This window comes from Thalassophryne amazonica, chromosome 6 (assembly GCF_902500255.1).
Source record: "Thalassophryne amazonica chromosome 6, fThaAma1.1, whole genome shotgun sequence".
Lineage (NCBI taxonomy): Eukaryota > Metazoa > Chordata > Actinopteri > Batrachoidiformes > Batrachoididae > Thalassophryne > Thalassophryne amazonica.
This window is the reverse complement of record NC_047108.1, coordinates 50,646,608-50,666,624: the sequence shown is the minus strand read 5'-3', so window position 1 is coordinate 50,666,624 and position 20,017 is coordinate 50,646,608. Positions and strand designations below refer to the sequence as shown.

At 42.0% G+C, this 20,017-nt stretch overlaps 1 protein-coding gene across 1 annotated transcript in view; it reads right to left on the bottom strand.

Annotated features, from left to right (window-relative positions):
* LOC117512175 (kelch domain-containing protein 8B-like) overlaps positions 1–20,017 on the bottom strand; it is a 686,860-nt gene that overhangs the window by 91,066 nt on the left and 575,777 nt on the right. Inside the window, exon 4 of the mRNA XM_034172165.1 lies at positions 9,502–9,603. Within this exon, the coding sequence (XP_034028056.1) occupies positions 9,502–9,603 (102 nt within the window). The remainder of the gene's footprint in view (positions 1–9,501; positions 9,604–20,017) is intronic.

Genomic DNA, 20,017 nt, shown 5'->3' with positions numbered 1-20,017 from the left:
ACAATAGAGAACATAAAGAAGGAATCATATCCTTAAACCTAGTTACAGCGCTTTCTGAAAGACTTCTAGTGTAATGAAACTTATTCCCCACTGCAGGGTAGTCCATCAGGGTAAATGTAAATGTTATTAAAAAATGATCAGACAGAAGGGAGTTTTCAGGGAATACTGTTAAGTCTTCTATTTCCATACCATAAGTCAGAACAAGATCTAAGATATGATTAAAGTGGTGGGTGGACTCATTTACTTTTTGAGCAAAGCCAATAGAGTCTAATAATAGATTAAATGCAGTGTTGAGGCTGTCATTCTCAGCATCTGTGTGGATGTTAAAATCGCCCACTATAAGTATCTTATCTGAGCTAAGCACTAAGTCAGACAGAAGGTCTGAAAATTCACAGAGAAACTCACAGTAACGACCAGGTGGACGATAGATAATAACAAATAAAACTGGTTTTTGGGACTTCCAATTTGGATGGAAAAGACTAAGAGACAAGCTTTCAAATGAATTAAAGCTCTGTCTAGGTTTTTGATTAATTAATAAGCTGGAATGGAAGATTGCTGCTAATCCTCCACCCCGGCCCGTACTACGAGCATTCTGACAGTTAGTGTGACTCGGGGGTGTTGACTCATTTAAACTAACATATTCATCCTGCTGTAACCAGGTTTCTGTTAGGCAGAATAAATCAATACGTTGATCAATTATTATATCATTTACCAACAGGGACTTAGAAGAGAGAGACCTAATGTTTAATAGACCACATTTAACTGTTTTAGTCTGTGGTGCAGTTGAAGGTGCTATATTATTTTTTCTTTTTGAATTTTTTTGCTTAAATAGATTTTTGCTGGTTATTGGTGGTCTGGAAGCAGGCACCGTCTCTACGGGGATGGGGTAATGAGGGGATGGCAGGGGGAGAGAAGCTGCAGAGAGGTGTATAAGACCACAGCTCTGCCTCCTGGTCCCAACGCTAGACAGTCACAGTTTGGAGGATCCAAGAAAATTGGCCAGATTTCTAGAAATGAGAGCTGCTCCATCTAAAGTGGGATGGATGCCGTCTCTCCTAACAAGACCAGGTTTTCCCCAGAAGCTTTGCCAATTATCAATGAAGCCCACCTCATTTTTTGGACACCACTCAGACAGCCAGCAATTCAAGGAGAACATGCGGCTAAACATGTCACTCCCGGTCTGATTGGGGAGGGGCCCAGAGAAAACAACAGAGTCCGACATTGTTTTTGCAAAGTTACACACCGATTTAATGTTAATTTTAGTGACCTCCGATTGGCGTAACCGAGTGTCATTACTGCCGACGTGAATTACAATCTTACCAAATTTACGCTTAGCCTTAGCCAGCAATTTCAAATTTCCTTCAATGTCGCCTGCTCTGGCCCCCGGAAGACAATTGACAATGGTTGCTGGTGTCGCTAACTTCACATTTCTCAAAACAGAGTCGCCAATAACCAGAGTTTGATCCTCGGCGAGTGTATCGTCGAGTGGGGAAAAACGGTTAGAGATGTGCACGGGTTGACGGTGTACACGGGGCTTCTGTTTAGGGCTACGCTTCCTCCTCACAGTCACCCAGTCAGCCTGCTTTCCCGACTGCCCGGGATCCGCCAGGGGGGAACTAACGGTGGCTAAGCCACCTTGGTCCGCACCGACTACAGGGGCCTGGTTAGCTGTAGAATTTTCCACGGTGCGGAGCCGAGTCTCCAATTCGCCCAGCCTGGCCTCCAAAGCTACGAATAAGCTGCACTTATTACAAGTACCGTTACTGCTAAAGGAGGCCGAGGAACAACTAAACATTTCACAACCAGAGCAGAAAAGTGCGGGAGAGACAGGAGAAGCTGCCATGCTAAATCAGCTAAAAGATAGTAGCTACGCAACCTAGTGGATTCCTAAAAACACGCAAAGTGAATAATGTGTAAATAATTTAGAGGTGATTCAGCAGAAGGAGTGCTTTAGTTAAGGCACCAGACAGGCCATGAAGCAGCACAAGTAACGCACGGCAACAGCGAACGCACGACAACGGTGCAAAAATAAAATAAAAATCCACTAGACAGGCTGTGGAGCAGCACAGGTAACGCACGACAACAGTGGTAGAAAATAAAATAAAAATCCACTAGACAGGCTGCGGAGCAGCACAGGTAACGCACGACAATGGTGGTAAAAAAAATTAAATAAAAATCAACTAGACAGGCCGTGGAATAGCACAGGTAACGCACGACAACAGTGGTAAAAAATAAAATAAAAATCCACTAGACAGGCTGTGGAGCAGCACAGGTAACGCACGACAACGGCGGCAAAAAATAAAATAAAAATCCACTAGACAGGCTGCGGAGCAGCACAGGCAACGCACGACAACGGTGGCAAAAAACAAAATAAAAATCCACTAGACAGGCTGTGGAGCAGCACAGGTAACGCACGACAACGGTGGTAAAAAATAAAATAAAAATCCACTAGACAGACTGCGGAGCAGCACAGGTAACGCACGACAACAGTGGTAAAAAATAAAATAAAAATCCACTGGACAGGCTGCGGAGCAGCACAGGTAACGCACGACAACAGTGGTAAAAAATAAAATAAAAATCCACTGGACAGGCTGTGGAGCAGCACAGGTAACGCAAGACAACAGTGGTAAAATAAAATAAAAATCCACTGGACAGGCTGTGGAGCAGCACAGGTAACGCACGACAACAGTGGTAAAAAATAAAATAAAAATCCACTGGACAGGCTGTGTAGCAGCACAGGTAACGCACGACAACGGTGCTAAAATAAAATAAAAATCCACTGGACAGGCTGTGGAGCAGCACAGGTAACGCACGACAACGGTGCTAAAATAAAATAAAAATCCACTAGACAGGCTGCGGAGCAGCACAGGTAACGCACGACAACAGTGGTAAAAAATAAAATAAAAATCCACTGGACAGGCTGTGGAGCAGCACAGGTAACGCACGACAACAGTGGTAAAAAATAAAATAAAAATCCACTGGACAGGCTGTGGAGCAGCACAGATAACGCACGACAACGGTGCTAAAATAAAATAAAAATCCACTGGACAGGCTGTGGAGCAGCACAGGTAACGCACGACAACAGTGGTAAAAAATAAAATAAAAATCCACTGGACAGGCTGTGGAGCAGCACAGATAACGCACGACAACGGTGCTAAAATAAAATAAAAATCCACTGGACAGGCTGTGGAGCAGCACAGGTAACGCACGACAACGGTGCTAAAATAAAATAAAAATCCACTGGACAGGCTGTGGAGCAGCACAGGTAACGCACGACAACGGTGCTAAAATAAAATAAAAATCCACTAGACAGGCTGCGGAGCAGCACAGGTAACGCACGACAACAGTGCTAAAAAATAAAATAAAAATCCACTGGACAGGCTGTGGAGCAGCACAGGTAACGCACGACAACGGTGCTAAAATAAAATAAAAATCCACTAGACAGGCTGCGGAGCAGCACAGGTAACGCACGACAACAGTGGTAAAAAATAAAATAAAAATCCACTGGACAGGCTGTGGAGCAGCACAGGTAACGCACGACAACAGTGGTAAAAAATAAAATAAAAATCCACTGGACAGGCTGTGGAGCAGCACAGATAACGCACGACAACGGTGCTAAAATAAAATAAAAATCCACTGGACAGGCTGTGGAGCAGCACAGGTAACGCACGACAACGGTGCTAAAATAAAATAAAAATCCACTGGACAGGCTGTGGAGCAGCACAGGTAACACACGACAGCGGTGCTAAAATAAAATAAAAATCCACTGGACAGGCTGTGGAGCAGCACAGGTACGACAACAGTGCTAAAAAATAAAATAAAAATCCACTGGACAGGCTGTGGAGCAGCACAGGTAACGCACGACAACAGTGCTAAAAAATAAAATAAAAATCCACTGGACAGGCTGTGGAGCAGCACAGGTAACACACGACAACAGTGGTAAAAAATAAAATAAAAATCCACTGAACAGGCTGTGGAGCAGCACAGGTAACGCACGACAACAGTGCTAAAAAATAAAATAAAAATCCACTGGGCAGGCTGTGGAGCAGCACAGGTAACGCACGACAACAGTGCTAAAAAATAAAATAAAAATCCACTGAACAGGCTGTGGAGCAGCACAGGTAACGCACGACAACAGTGCTAAAAAATAAAATAAAAATCCACTGGACAGGCTGTGGAGCAGCACAGGTAACACACGACAACAGTGGTAAAAAATAAAATAAAAATCCACTGGACAGGCTGTGGAGCAGCACAGGTAACACACGACAACAGTGGTAAAAATAAAATAAAAATCCACTGGACAGGCTGTGGAGCAGCACAGGTAACACACGACAACAGTGGTAAAAAATAAAATAAAATCCACTGAACAGGCTGTGGAGCAGCACAGGTAACGCACGACAACAGTGGTAAAAAATAAAATAAAAATCCACTGAACAGGCTGTGGAGCAGCACAGGTAACACACGACAACAGTGGTAAAAATAAAATAAAAATCCACTGGACAGGCTGTGGAGCAGCACAGGTAACGCACGACAACAGTGGTAAAAAATAAAATAAAAATCCACTGGACAGGCTGTGGAGCAGCACAGGTAACGCACGACAACAGTGGTAAAAAATAAAATAAAAATCCACTGGACAGGCTGTGGAGCAGCACAGGTAACGCACGACAACGGTGCTAAAATAAAATAAAAATCCACTGGACAGGCTGTGGAGCAGCACAGGTAACGCACGACAACGGTGCTAAAATAAAATAAAAATCCACTGGACAGGCTGTGGAGCAGCACAGGTAACACACGACAACAGTGGTAAAAAATAAAATAAAAATCCACTGGACAGGCTGTGGAGCAGCAGAGGTAACACACGACAACGGTGCTAAAATAAAATAAAAATCCACTGGACAGGCTGTGGAGCAGCACAGGTACGACAACAGTGCTAAAAAATAAAATAAAAATCCACTGGACAGGCTGTGGAGCAGCACAGGTACGACAACAGTGCTAAAAAATAAAATAAAAATCCACTGGACAGGCTGTGGAGCAGCACAGGTAACACATGACAACAGTGCTAAAAAATAAAATAAAAATCCACTGAACAGGCTGTGGAGCAGCACAGGTAACGCACGACAACAGTGCTAAAAAATAAAATAAAAATCCACTGAACAGGCTGTGGAGCAGCACAGGTAACGCACGACAACAGTGCTAAAAAATAAAATAAAAATCCACTGAACAGGCTGTGGAGCAGCACAGGTAACACACGACAACAGTGCTAAAATAAAATAAAAATCCACTAGGCAGGCTGTGGAGCAGCACAGGTAACGCACGACAACAGTGCTAAAAAATAAAATAAAAATCCACTGGACAGGCTGTGGAGCAGCACAGGTAACGCACGACAACAGTGGTAAAAAATAAAATAAAAATCCACTGGACAGGCTGTGGAGCAGCACAGGTAACGCACGACAACAGTGGTAAAAAATAAAATAAAAATCCACTGGACAGGCTGTGGAGCAGCACAGGTAACGCACGACAACAGTGGTAAAAATAAAATAAAAATCCACTGGACAGGCTGTGGAGCAGCACAGGTAACGCACGACAACAGTGGTAAAAAATAAAATAAAAATCCACTGGACAGGCTGTGGAGCAGCACAGGTAACGCACGACAACGGTGCTAAAATAAAATAAAAATCCACTGGACAGGCTGTGGAGCAGCACAGGTAACGCACGACAACAGTGCTAAAAAATAAAATAAAAATCCACTGGACAGGCTGTGGAGCAGCACAGGTAACGCACGACAACGGTGCTAAAATAAAATAAAAATCCACTAGACAGGCTGCGGAGCAGCACAGGTAACGCACGACAACAGTGGTAAAAAATAAAATAAAAATCCACTGGACAGGCTGTGGAGCAGCACAGGTAACACACGACAACAGTGGTAAAAAATAAAATAAAAATCCACTGGACAGGCTGTGGAGCAGCACAGGTAACGCACGACAACGGTGCTAAAATAAAATAAAAATCCACTGGACAGGCTGTGGAGCAGCACAGGTAACACACGACAACAGTGGTAAAAAATAAAATAAAAATCCACTGGACAGGCTGTGGAGCAGCACAGGTAACACACGACAACGGTGCTAAAATAAAATAAAAATCCACTGGACAGGCTGTGGAGCAGCACAGGTACGACAACAGTGCTAAAAAATAAAATAAAAATCCACTGAACAGGCTGTGGAGCAGCACAGGTAACGCACGACAACAGTGCTAAAAAATAAAATAAAAATCCACTGGACAGGCTGTGGAGCAGCACAGGTAACACACGACAACAGTGGTAAAAAATAAAATAAAAATCCACTGGACAGGCTGTGGAGCAGCACAGGTAACGCACGACAACAGTGGTAAAAAATAAAATAAAAATCCACTGGACAGGCTGTGGAGCAGCACAGGTAACACACGACAACAGTGGTAAAAAATAAAATAAAAATCCACTGGACAGGCTGTGGAGCAGCACAGGTAACGCACGACAACGGTGCTAAAATAAAATAAAAATCCACTGGACAGGCTGTGGAGCAGCACAGGTAACGCACGACAACGGTGCTAAAATAAAATAAAAATCCACTGGACAGGCTGTGGAGCAGCACAGGTAACACACGACAACAGTGGTAAAAAATAAAATAAAAATCCACTGGACAGGCTGTGGAGCAGCACAGGTAACACACGACAACAGTGCTAAAAAATAAAATAAAAATCCACTGAACAGGCTGTGGAGCAGCACAGGTAACACACGACAACAGTGCTAAAATAAAATAAAAATCCACTGGGCAGGCTGTGGAGCAGCACAGGTAACGCACGACAACAGTGCTAAAAAATAAAATAAAAATCCACTGGGCAGGCTGTGGAGCAGCACAGGTAACGCACGACAACAGTGCTAAAAAATAAAATAAAAATCCACTGAACAGGCTGTGGAGCAGCACAGGTAACGCACGACAACAGTGCTAAAAAATAAATAAAAATCCACTGGGCAGGCTGTGGAGCAGCACAGGTAACGCACGACAACAGTGCTAAAAAATAAAATAAAAATCCACTGAACAGGCTGTGGAGCAGCACAGGTAACGCACGACAACAGTGCTAAAAAATAAAATAAAAATCCACTGAACAGGCTGTGGAGCAGCACAGGTAACACACGACAACAGTGCTAAAATAAAATAAAAATCCACTGAACAGGCTGTGGAGCAGCACAGGTAACGCACGACAACAGTGCTAAAAATAAAATAAAAATCCACTGAACAGGCTGTGGAGCAGCACAGGTAACGCACGACAACAGTGCTAAAAAATAAAATAAAAATCCACTGGACAGGCTGTGGAGCAGCACAGGTAACGCACGACAACAGTGCTAAAAATAAAATAAAAATCCACTGAACAGGCTGTGGAGCAGCACAGGTAACACACGACAACAGTGCTAAAATAAAATAAAAATCCACTGGACAGGCTGTGGAGCAGCACAGGTAACGCACGACAACAGTGCTAAAAAATAAAATAAAAATCCACTGAACAGGCTGTGGAGCAGCACAGGTAACACACGACAACAGTGCTAAAATAAAATAAAAATCCACTGGACAGGCTGTGGAGCAGCACAGGTAACACACGACAACAGTGCTAAAAAATAAAATAAAAATCCACTGGACAGGCTGTGGAGCAGCACAGGTAACACACGACAACAGCGCTAAAATAAAATAAAAATCCACTGAACAGGCTGTGGAGCAGCACGACAACAGTGCTAAAAAATAAAATAAAAATCCACTGAACAGGCTGTGGAGCAGCACAGGTAACACACGACAACAGCGCTAAAATAAAATAAAAATCCACTAGACAGGCTGTGGAGCAGCACGACAACAGTGCTAAAAAATAAAATAAAAATAAAAACGAAAGCGTTAGCAAGCTAGTTAGCTTGCCAACGCTGATGAAAGTTAGCTGATAAAAGTGCTCCGTCGCGATGTTTCGACCGTTAGAGGTCTTCTTTAGGCGTTGGAGCACGGTGAAAAAGTAAAAAAAAAAAGTAAAAAAGTCTTGAAAAAGACTGTTAATTCAAAGAACTCAAACAGCTCAGTTCAAACAGCTAACAGATACAGCAGAACACCGCTGTGCTGGCAATCTTAACCATTGTACGTACAGTACAGAGAAATGAACATTCAATACACGAGCAACAGCTCTGGTTGACATTCCTGCTGTCAGCATGCCAATTGCACGCTCCCTCAAATCTTGCGACATCTGTGGCATTGTGCTGTGTGATAAAACTGCACCTTTCAGAGTGGCCTTTTATTGTGGGTAGTCTAAGGCACACCTGTGCACTAATCATGGTGTCTAATCAGCATCTTGATATGGTACACCTGTGAGGTGGGGTGGATTATCTCAGCAAAGGAGAAGTGCTCACTATCACAGATTTAGACTGGTTTGTGAACAATATTTGAGGGAAATGGTGATATTGTGTATGTGGAAAAAGTTTTAGATCTTTGAGTTCATCTCATACAAAATGGGAGCAAAACCAAAAGTGTTGCGTTTATATTTTTGTTGAGTAGTATGCCGTTGATATTTGGATAGATCTGCCCACCCCTCCTATAGATGGCAATATAATCTGCAAACATTATACTCCATGGAATCCTGTCTTATCTCATCCATCACCACTGCAAACAAGAAAGGCATTACAACTGATCCTTGAAGCAATCACACCCCAACATGAATCCACTCAGCACATCTAACACACACTTCGCTGTTGTCACACAGTCCTCATACATATCCTGCATCACCATCACATACGTCTCCAACATCCACAACTTCCAAAATACAAAGACCCCATTCAGAACTTTCAGATGAATAAGATCTGGTCCAAAATTGCACAAAGACAAATGGCAATGATTTAAAATTAAGTGGAGTAGAACAGACCCAGTGCACTTTTTCTCAACTAAGAGCCAGTAAGCAGTTCTCAATAAAAGATATTATGTCCAAAGAAAGACCAATAAAACTGCAGGGCTTTTTTTCCTAACTAAAACAGAACCTCTCTGGGTCTGATAATTTATAAATGAATCATCAAAAGTGTGATGTTTAAGGATTATCTCTAAAGGCAGAAAAGCAGAACATATGAACTAAAGTCAACTCAGTTGGTAGTAAATTCTCCTAATATATATAAAAAAAAATCTTAGTATGTATTTCAGTCACATGGAGATAATATGACTATTCCATGAGTATTAACCACAAAACATAAATATACATTGTCTTTCTGTACAGCCAGATGCACTTATAGCTGTGCAATGATGACAGTATGTTTGTGTGCATCCTGTCAGACTATGTCAACCACAAATCATAGTTCAGATTCTGCTTCCGGTAGCCACTTTGCAGTAAATGTCTTCTAGTGCTGATATGACTGAAAGGCTTTTAATGTGAAGTAGCAGCAAGAATCATTCTGTTAGCATTGTTCACATTCAGCATCATTATTAAAGATGGTTATTAAAGCGTGCTGACCTAGGCCACCAGCTGCAATGATCCGTCCTCCCAGGCATCCTGCCACGAAGTCCGCCCTCTTCTCCCTCATCCTGGATGTTCGGCTGGGTTTGATCCAAATGCCTGCAAGAAATTAGATCAGACAACACAAGTGCAAAATCAACTTTCTTGCTGCCAAATTGATTTTGTTTGCAGTATAATGACAATCACAGGCATGTATGTATTGTATTTCTGAAAGAATTGTGTTACAGTTCCACTGCATCTGAAGGAGGTCATGTCTTTTTTATAAATGAGTCAAGTCATGTCTGGGAGTATTGGCTGGTGCTGCATTTTACTGCATCCAAAACACAGTGGAACAGCTTTGATACCTGTATGACAGCTACTCACGTTCATTCCCACATCTCTAAAATCACCATCTATATGCTGCAGCCAGGTGAAATGTGACAATTCCCTTAGCTTTCTCCAGCTGCTGGGGTCCTCAATGCTCAGGCACATGCATGCTGGATCATGCACAGAGAAACACGCCATGAGATGATGGTTCCCTCACAATGCAACTGATACTTCTCATGTGTTTCCTGAAATAACCAGTTAATTGATATAAAGTCATTCCAGTGGCACCCAAGGATGCTCCAAAGAGACCAAGCAAGACATCCCGTCATTGCCGTAGGCCACTGGCACAGAAGTAGAGAGATGGAATGCTAACTCAAGATCTCATTCCATTGAGTTCTGCTTGTGAGCTTGCGACCCCAAGATATTAGCCACTCAGCCGCCAGAGTTGGGGTAATTCACTTCCAGTAGGCTGCCAGCAGTAACATCAGATGTGCTTGTAAAGGACAGTTTCTGCATGTTTTCTTGTACTTTCTGCTGTGGATTCAGCAAGTTATCCCCTCAAAGTACGTCCAAAGTGTAGCTTGAATGAAGTTCTTGTTGATTTTAAATCGTAAGGAATCGTATTAAGGACAAAACTTGCTAATATTATTGATAAGAGCATGAAGACTGTCAGCAACTGTGGCAGATAATCACAGTCAATAATGAATAATTATTCATAAAATGTGTATAAAAATACAATAAAAGCACACATTGTTCATCATTTAAAAAAGCATCATACACTCAACAAAAATATAAACGCAACACTTTTGGTTTTGCTCCCATTTTGTATGAGATGAACTCAAAGGTCTAAAACTTTTTCCACATACACAATATCACCATTTCCCTCAAATATTGTTCACAAACCAGTCTAAATCTGTGATAGTGAGCACTTCTCCTTTGCTGAGATAATCCATCCCACCTCACAGGTGTGCCATATCAAGATGCTGATTAGACACCATGATTAGTGCACAGGTGTGCCTTAGACTGCCCACAATAAAAGGCCACTCTGAAAGGTGCAGTATTATCACACAGCACAATGCCACAGATGTCGCAAGATTTGAGGGAGCGTGCAATTGGCATGCTGACAGCAGGAATGTCAACCAGAGCTGTTGCTCGTGTATTGAATGTTCATTTCTCTACCATAAGCCGTCTCCAAAGGCGTTTCAGAGAATTTGGCAGTACATCCAACCAGCCTCACAACCACAGATCACGTGTAACCACACCAGCCCAGGACCTCCACATCCAGCATGTTCACCTCCAAGATCGTCTGAGACCAGCCACTCGGACAGCTGCTGAAACAATCGGTTTGCATAACCAAAGAATTTCTGCACAAACTGTCAAAAACCGTCTCAGGGAAGCTCATCTGCATGCTCGTCGTCCTCATCGGGGTCTCGACCTGACTCCAGTTCGTCGTCGTAACCGACTTGAGTGGGCAAATGCTCACATTCGCTGGCGTTTGGCACGTTGGAGAGGTGTTCTCTTCACGGATGAATCCCAGTTCACACTGTTCAGGGCAGATGGCAGACAGCGTGTGTGGCGTCGTGTAGGTGAGTGGTTTTCTGATGTCAATGTTGTGGATCGAGTGGCCCATGGTGGCGGTGGGGTTATGGTATGGGCAGGCATCTGTTATGAACGAAGAACACAGGTGCATTTTATTGATGGCATTTTTGAATGCACAGAGATACCGTGACGAGATCCTGAGGCCCATTGTTGTGCCATACAACTATAACTGTAATAACTGTAACTGTAATAACTGTAATTAAAGCCTCATCAAAACTTGGAGGTAGAGATCTTAATGCAAATGCTTCATTATATACATCCTTCAGCACCGGGGCTAAAATGTCTATAAACTTTTTATAATACTCAATGGGAAACCCATCTCCCCCGGGAGTTTTCCCATTCTTCATTCCAGCAATGGATTTACGAATTTCAGTTTCAGTTATGGGAACCTTAATCGTTTTGCCTGTTCTGATGGCAATTTAGGTAGATTTATTTTAGTAAAGAAATCATCAATTTCTTTGTGATCATGGTGTGAATCTGGAGTATATAAAGCTTTATAGTAATTTTGTAATACTTCATTTATTTCTTTAGTGTCAGTTACAACAAAATCTCCTTTTTTTATTGCAGGTATTTGATTCCCAGAGTTGTGCTGTTTAAGCTGTTTAGTCAACAATTTGCCTGTTTTTTCTCCTTCTTCATAAAAGGATGTTCCCAATCTAAATAAGGCATATTGTACTTTCTTATTGTATATTTCCTCAAGTTCAAATTTAAATTTACAAATTTCCTGAAATTTAATGTTTGTAAAGTTAACTGATAATTCTGTTGTGTGTTGGGGGGTTTGGCTGGACATTTTGGTGTTGTTTTCTTTTCTTTGCTCTCCAGGTGGTATGCAAACTGGTTTTTTGTCTGTGGAGAAGGTGCTGGCAGAAGAGTCCTTCACCCTCATCAGCATGATTTGCAGCACCTGTGGATGATGCTCACGTGCAACCTTTCAGCTGAAGTAGATAATGAGATGGCGTTCTGCATTTAAGCCATGAGTGATTCGAGCAGAATTGCCGGGAACTCGACCTTGTGACGTTCGTTTGTGAGACGCTGAGGACCGCGCCTGGGTTTGACACATCGTGCCTGTGAAGGAGGACGGGTGACGGACACATGCTGTCAGCACACATCAGAGGTGATTGATTGTCTGAATAAGTGTTAATAGTAATTTGGTATTTTGTTACGCAGTATATTTGAACATTGATGAGAATTGTGCAGCTTGCTTCTCACGGCCGTGGCATGCGGACTGATGATCCTACACCTGTTGTGAGAGGCTGCTCATTTACATAAAGCTTAAATGCAGATGGCCATCTCATTATCTGCTTCAGCTGAAAGTCTTTAGGGTTGCACGTGAGCATCATCCACAGGTGCTGCAAATCATGCTGATGAGAAAAAAACAGTTTGCATACCACCTGGAGAGCAAAGAAAAGAAAACAACACCAAAATGTCCAGCCAAACCCCCCAACACACAACAAATTCTCTCTCAAGCAGTTTGATTTTAGTTTCCAGGTCTTTGATTTTATTCAAGTCTTCCTTCTTTTTCTTTGATGCATATGCAATAATTTTACCACAAATGTATGCTTTTGATGCTTCCCATTCAGTTGATCATCTGGAGGTACTGCCCAGATTGATTTCTAAATATGTCTGAATGTCCTCCTTTAAAGACAAGCAAAAGTTTTCATTAATCAGTAAGGACGTGTTCAGTCTCCATCTATCCCTTTTCTCAGCGTCATTATTGATGTAAATGCCCAGTTCCACCGCTGCATGATCAGAGAGAACAATTGTATTAATTTTGCAAAATAATACGTTTAGTTAAATTGTTTGATATCAAAATCATATCAATTCTAGAATACGATTTATGACAATGAGAAAAGAAAGTGTATTCTCGTTCACGTGGATTGGTCAAACGCCAAATGTCCACCAAGCTGTTATCCTCACTTAACATATGTATTGCAGCTCTGTCCTTAGGCATTGATGAGCCAGAAAAGGTACTTTTATCGATATATGGGTCCTAGACCTGATTATAGTCTCCTGCTAAAATTATCTCTCCTTCGATTTCTCCCAAAGTTTTATTCACTTCATGAAAGAAGCCTGCGTCCCCTAATGTTGGTGCATAAATATTGCATAGTATGATATTTTTTCCATTAATTACAGCCTGAAGACAGAGCATTCTACCCTCCTTATCTTTTATTTGTTTAACCAGAGTAAATGACAAATTTTTATGTATAAGAATGACCACCTCATTACGTTTACTCGAAAAAGAGCTATGAAAAACCTTTCCTACCCATCCAAATTGTAACTTCATAGCCTCCTCTGCCTGAAAGTGTGATTCCTGTATAAATGCAACATCTGCTTTATTTTGTTTAAGATATATCATTATTTTACCCCTCTTGAGTGCATTACCACATTTATATTCCAGCTTATACATTTAACATAATTATTAGCCATTCAGTACACATATAACAGCCCCAGTTCCAAAATGAAGTTTTTAAAATAGCTTTTTTGTCAGTACGTGACATTTTTGGAAAAAAAAAACACCTGAAAAAAAATAAAAAATTAAGCATAAACTTAAAATGTCCTCCCAAAAGAGGAAGCCTTGCCAAGCCCTGGCGTGTAAAAAAATAAAAAAAAAAACACAAAAAAAGTCAATGAACTAAGTTGAACTAATTAAGGTCCGTGGGGTACCCCACCTCCCGCCCAGAGGAGTGTCCTCCCAGCTGCTGGTTGCTAGGTGACAGCCTGTGTCAGCTCAACACTCACCCGTTAAAGTTTTTCACATAGTCCATCTTCATTCTCCCCATCCATAACACACATTATCCCGTTACCTTCTTTACATGTTGTTGCAGTGTCGCTTTATGAAGTTTTCTGCCTCGTCTGCATTAGTGAAGCGTTGATTCTTGCCCATCCACATGAATCTCAATGTTGCAGGAAAACCCAGCGTGTACCTCATGTTGCGCTGTTGCAGGGCTCTCTTTGCAGATAGAAACATCTTCCTCTTCTCAGCCAGCTCCTTGGTTAAGTCGGGGAATATCGACAACTTGTGTCCCTCCCAAGTGATCCCTCGCTTCACCGCCACAACTCTCAGCACTTTCTCACGCGCTGACTGCCTCAAAAAGGGGATCACAACGGGCCGGGGCGACTGATCCTCATTTGGCATTTGTGTCCCCACTCTATGAAGGTGCTCAATCTCAAATTCAGCCTCGGGGTTAATGCCCAGCGCTTCACTCAGTAACTTTTTCACACGTGTCAAGCGACCCATTAGTCCCATAGGTTTCTTTCAAGCCAACTAGTCTGACGTTTCTTTTACTGTGGTTTTCGAGTGATTGCACACGGTCCCACAGTATCGCCATCTTCTTCTCCATGTCACTGCTGCTTGTTGCCAGGTGCTGCGTGGTATCCTCCAGTTCAGAGATGCGTCCTTCCACCTCTCCCATTCGTACCTGCAGTCCGCCCACAGATTCTTTTATGGTTGACACATCAGACCCAACTTCTGTCAATTTAGCAAGCACTTTAATGATTTCAGCGAAAACATTCTTAAGAGTTATCTCATCGTGCCTCTCACTCGAAGTTTTCTCCCCATCATCCTCCACTTAATTTTCGTTAGCTGCTAATGTTAGCTTGCCTCGAGTGGTCATGCGGCTCGTGTGTTTAAAATACTCTGATGTCGTCATTTTCAAAAAAATATTGCACAAAGCAACCAAACACTTTCGGGATAATGCTAAACAGTTTTCAGCTCAAGAAAGGCGGTTTCTCCTGAAATATAGTTAAAAAATGTGACGGTTAGCGAGAGCCTCTCTAGAGAGCTGCCATTCTGCTCAGCGTACCCACGTGACTCCCAGCGATATATGGTTTTATGTATTTCCACGTGAGGACAGCAAGCACACAAACACACGTTCTGCAACGGTGACGTCCAGGACCAGAGATGTATCAACAGCTGTTGACAGCTAGCCACACCCCCATCCATTCAGCACACAGACCAAGGTGTCACTCTGTGATCAGATGAGAGGCACCTCGCCTGCAGGGGGGAGCGCACGAAACACACGTACACATGTTGTGGGTGGAGCCGACACTCTGGCATGCATCCTTGGAAACTTCACAGTCATGGGAGCACTTAGACAAATTTCATCACCAGCTTGAAAGTGGTTGTCTGCTGACTGTTTTCGTGCTAACTGCTCAAATCTCGTTGTAATTCAAATTACAATGACAATAAAGGCTAAACTCTGATTCTGAATGGCCACACATTCTCCAAGTGCCAAGCGAACGGTGTAGATGCTTGTGTGTGTCACCTGGGCCCAGTTTCATAAAGCAACCTAATCTTTCAGTCTACTAAACTTTCTTAGTGGACTACAGTTAGTCACCCAACATTATCTGTCTAATCACCGTTTCATATCGATTGCTAAACTTGTAGATTTGTTGTCTTACATTAGTCGACTGTTTTCACAGGCATAACGGCCTAGCGCGTGCCGCTGCTGACGGAGACGGCTCCATGCATGACAGTTTTGTTAACTTCCAGGTTGGTCGTTGTCATGATATCACATGATCTAACATTTATGGATTTGGCAGACACCTGCCACGATAGTGATCGAATGGGCTGTCACAGGGCACACTTTGTCTTTCAGCCGCTGCTGTGGGCAAATAGCTGTAGCAACAGGTGTACTAGGCATTAGAGGCAGCTACAATTTTATATGTATTGCATATGATTCCTGCTTCACATGCAATTTATGCGCAATTCGACCATATTCGTACTATGTGTGGAGGGGTCCTTAGCCTCGAAAAATTATTCTGATTAATTGATCAAAACCTTTAACCATATTTTGTGATGTTTGATATCGCTGATTCCCATTGGTGGGCACAGATAACCAAAAAATTAACTTTGATAACAGATAGTCAGATAACTGAAAAGTTATCTTTGATAAAGATAAAATGATAAACCACCCAAAAATGTATCGGAAGTTACAGATAACTGATAGATTCCAGTATTGTCTTTGGTACATTTGCTACTACTAACAAGCTGAATCTGAGTTTTAACACCATGATCACTTCTGGTAGCATCAAAAGTGACAACAGACCCAAACAATGAGCCCGCACTTCTGTCTTTGAACATCTTGTCCCCTGCTGGAAGCTCTTGTTTATTACATGGCTTCCAGCACAGAGACAAGCTAAGAGGAGCCACAAAGCTCAACTTTCTACCCAATCACAACGCTCCCATCAGGCAGAGGTCTTGGAAAATAAAGCAATACTGAGTTATGGTTTGGTGTATAATTAAAATGAATACTGATAGAATAACTCCATTAATGTCAATTCTGTCATTTGTACAAAGTTAAAATATAACATATATCTTTTAATGTTGAATAATGCATTAATTCTGAAGTTTTGTAACAAACACAGACAGATCGCAGAGGATTCTAGGTAAAATGTGCCTCCGCTAAACACTGATTGGTTGAGTCATTCATTATGTAAACCAACACGTTAATGTGACATGTGTTGGTGTTTACAGATAAATGTGCTTTTGTAAAATATTCCATTTTTTTATTTATAAAAACAGGCATTTTTATGGAGCCCTGGAAGTGTCATCGCAAAATGTTTTGCATGTGGAGAGAATGTGCGCTCATTTTATTATATTGTGTGCACATTTTATTATATTGTGCGTGCGTTTTATTATATTGTGCGCATGTTTTATTATATTGTGTGCACATTTGATGATATTGTGTGTATGTCTTAAGCATAGTTTGAGTAAAACAAGTGCACGATCTACTTAAACGTGGCCACAATTTGTAAAACGTGCACTCAATATTGTCTTGACACAGAAATGTTGGCTATTAGCCAACAAACCAGGAGACAGTGTAATACATTTCCCCATTAGAAATGGATCTAGTCAGAGCGTATCATCATGGTTTGGGTGAACAATATAGAGAACTCCAGCTACCCAGCATGACATCATCTGGAGTTTAAGCACATTAAAAAGGATGCTGAGGGTGAAGCGTCTTCCCGTTGTAAGGATGACAATTTAGATCATATTATGAAGTTCATTTTGAACGAAAGGAAAACGTGCACACGTTTTATTAATTCGAGGGCTCAATTAAAGGAAAACGTGCCCACAAATTATCATGGCCACAAAAAATATCACTTTAAGTGACCTCTTCCAGGTTCCGTACTCCCATCGAGAGTTTTTGTAAATTAAGATTGAAAAAAAACAAAGCTTCTGTTTACGTTTTGCTTCTGGAAATATGAGTCCGACATGTGGTTTTTGAATGTACAATGTGTGTGAGAACATAAATCGTGCACTCTGAACTTTTACACCATGCGGTTCTGTGGTACAGTTTGAGCTGTAGCCAAGTACAGTGATTGAAAATATATCAGCCCAACTTCAGGGCCAATACTGCCATGAACACTACTGGCCGGTAGATGGAAGTAAAGACCTTGAAAATTTGCCAAAAAAAAATTCCAGATAATCCATGTCTGCTACATTTAAGATGCGTGGAATTTAATAAACGCAGACACAATAACAACGTCTATAAACCCAGAGAATATATTTATGAGAGTTTTAGGCACTAGAGTTTAATGCTGTTGTCCGTAGAGCCTGATAAGAGTCTTTCAAATGCATTTCTCATGTCGTGAACATACTGAGATTACCCTATCACCCATAATACACCTGGACACAGCATATATCCACACTAAAACCTTAAAAAGTAGCGTATTACTTTAAAACTAAAACATATATCTGATATTTTCACTTTATAAAACTTCAGACATGACATTAATTTAAATAACTTGTCCGAAATTAGTTTGGTTAAAAGTTGAACCATAAGTTAAAAATGTATGCCTCTGGATGACTTGGGTGATATTGCCCTCGTATTAATATGGGGTTAAAAGAAATGAGTTTTTTTTGGGACCAGTTCTCCTTTATCTGCAGAGGATAGAGTGGTTTCTCCTTGAAGCAGCTCTTCTCTGTTTTGCAGAGGGTAGAACTACGCATCAGCTACAAAACATTTAACAGGTAGTTGCTCAACTGATTTTAAATTTTATAAATGTTTGTAGCTGTTCAGCTTTATTTACCATGTTATCAGTCTAAAAATTATTGGACAAAAATTTATCGCAAGATAATTAGTCCGATAATGTTTTTTAAAGTTATCTAAAAAGATAATCCGATAATGAAAACATTATCTTCGATAATTATCGGATTATCGGAACTGTACCCACCACTGTCGATTTCCAGCAGAATATTGGACTTTATAATACCTGTGAACAAAGCGCTGGCTGCAGAGCAAAAGACCGGAAGTAAAGAACCTCAATGTTATGTGGGTCGCTGAAGAGGAGGTACTGCTGGCCCACCACCAGATGGCGCCCTGCCATATTGGCATCTTTTGGGCTCTGGAGGGTGCACTAGCCTTTTTTGGTTCTACTAGGTGCACCATTAGGCTGGCAGCTGTTTCCCATCATCATCATCTTCTCCATAAAAGCCTGGGAAGGACACCATAACTCTGCCGAGTTATCAGCTTACCTTACAGGTAAACTATCTCAGCCATTTTGTGCCGTTCGCACATTCATTGTAACTGAAGTCTTTGCAGTTGTGACTTATGCTTGCAGCTTGTAGCCGAGTTTGTGGAAGTTGGAGGAGTTGGTGTCTCCACTCATCACTTCTGACTTACTGAGTATAACCTTTGACACTGCATGTCCTCCAGTTTTTCCTCTGCACTCTGGGAGTATCTGGATTTATTCATCCAAGAGGATAACTGTGAGTTGCTGACTGTTTGCTGGGTGAACACTCACCCACCCTAACCTGTTTTTTGCTCCTGCCAGCAGTACCGGTCCAGCAGGCTCAGACGGTGGCCACCTGGAGGAGTCAGGTCTTGGCGGCTCTGGTGTATTGCAGGCCTCCGGTTGGTGGTGGGGCTTCGTGGGTTCAGGCTCTTCTCTGGATAGGTGTCTCCTACCCTCGGGCCTGCCCACGTGTCACCATTTTGTTGTGAATTGGACTAAGCATATTTTGACCTTTGTTTGCACTTTGCATAATAAACTGTTATTTGTTCATACTCCTATTGACCATTCATTTACGCCCCCTAATGTGGGTCCGTGCATTCACTTTCCCAACACTCAAGGCTTCTCGTGCATGCGCGGCACAACCTCAGTCCCTGAGGTCAGAAGATGGCATTCCATCTCCCTACTTCTATGGTCACTGGTTAGTGTCCAAATCTCACAACCATAGAGTAAGACAAGTACGCACCAGGACCCAAAACACTTGAACCGTCAATCTCCTGTAAAGATATTGGCATTGCCAAACACCTCTGTCCAGCGACCTCATGACTCCAAACTCTACCCACTCACTTCTTGAGCTCAAAGGCTGAGGACCCAGATACATGAATGAGTAGTGTGATCTGTGAGACATCCTGAGAATTCCAAACATCCCCAGTAGGACAATATGGCAGGGCGCCAGTAGGATTTGTAGGACATCATGACTGACAAGAGGTGGTTCGAGCTTCCATGATGACCTTGACAAAGCTCCTCTTCAGCAACTCCCCAAAAAACACCTATGTATACTGATGCACATCCAAATTTGTCATTATCATCCCCCCCATAAAAAAAACATCATTCTGCACAAACTGTAACATTTTATCTCATTTTGGACTTC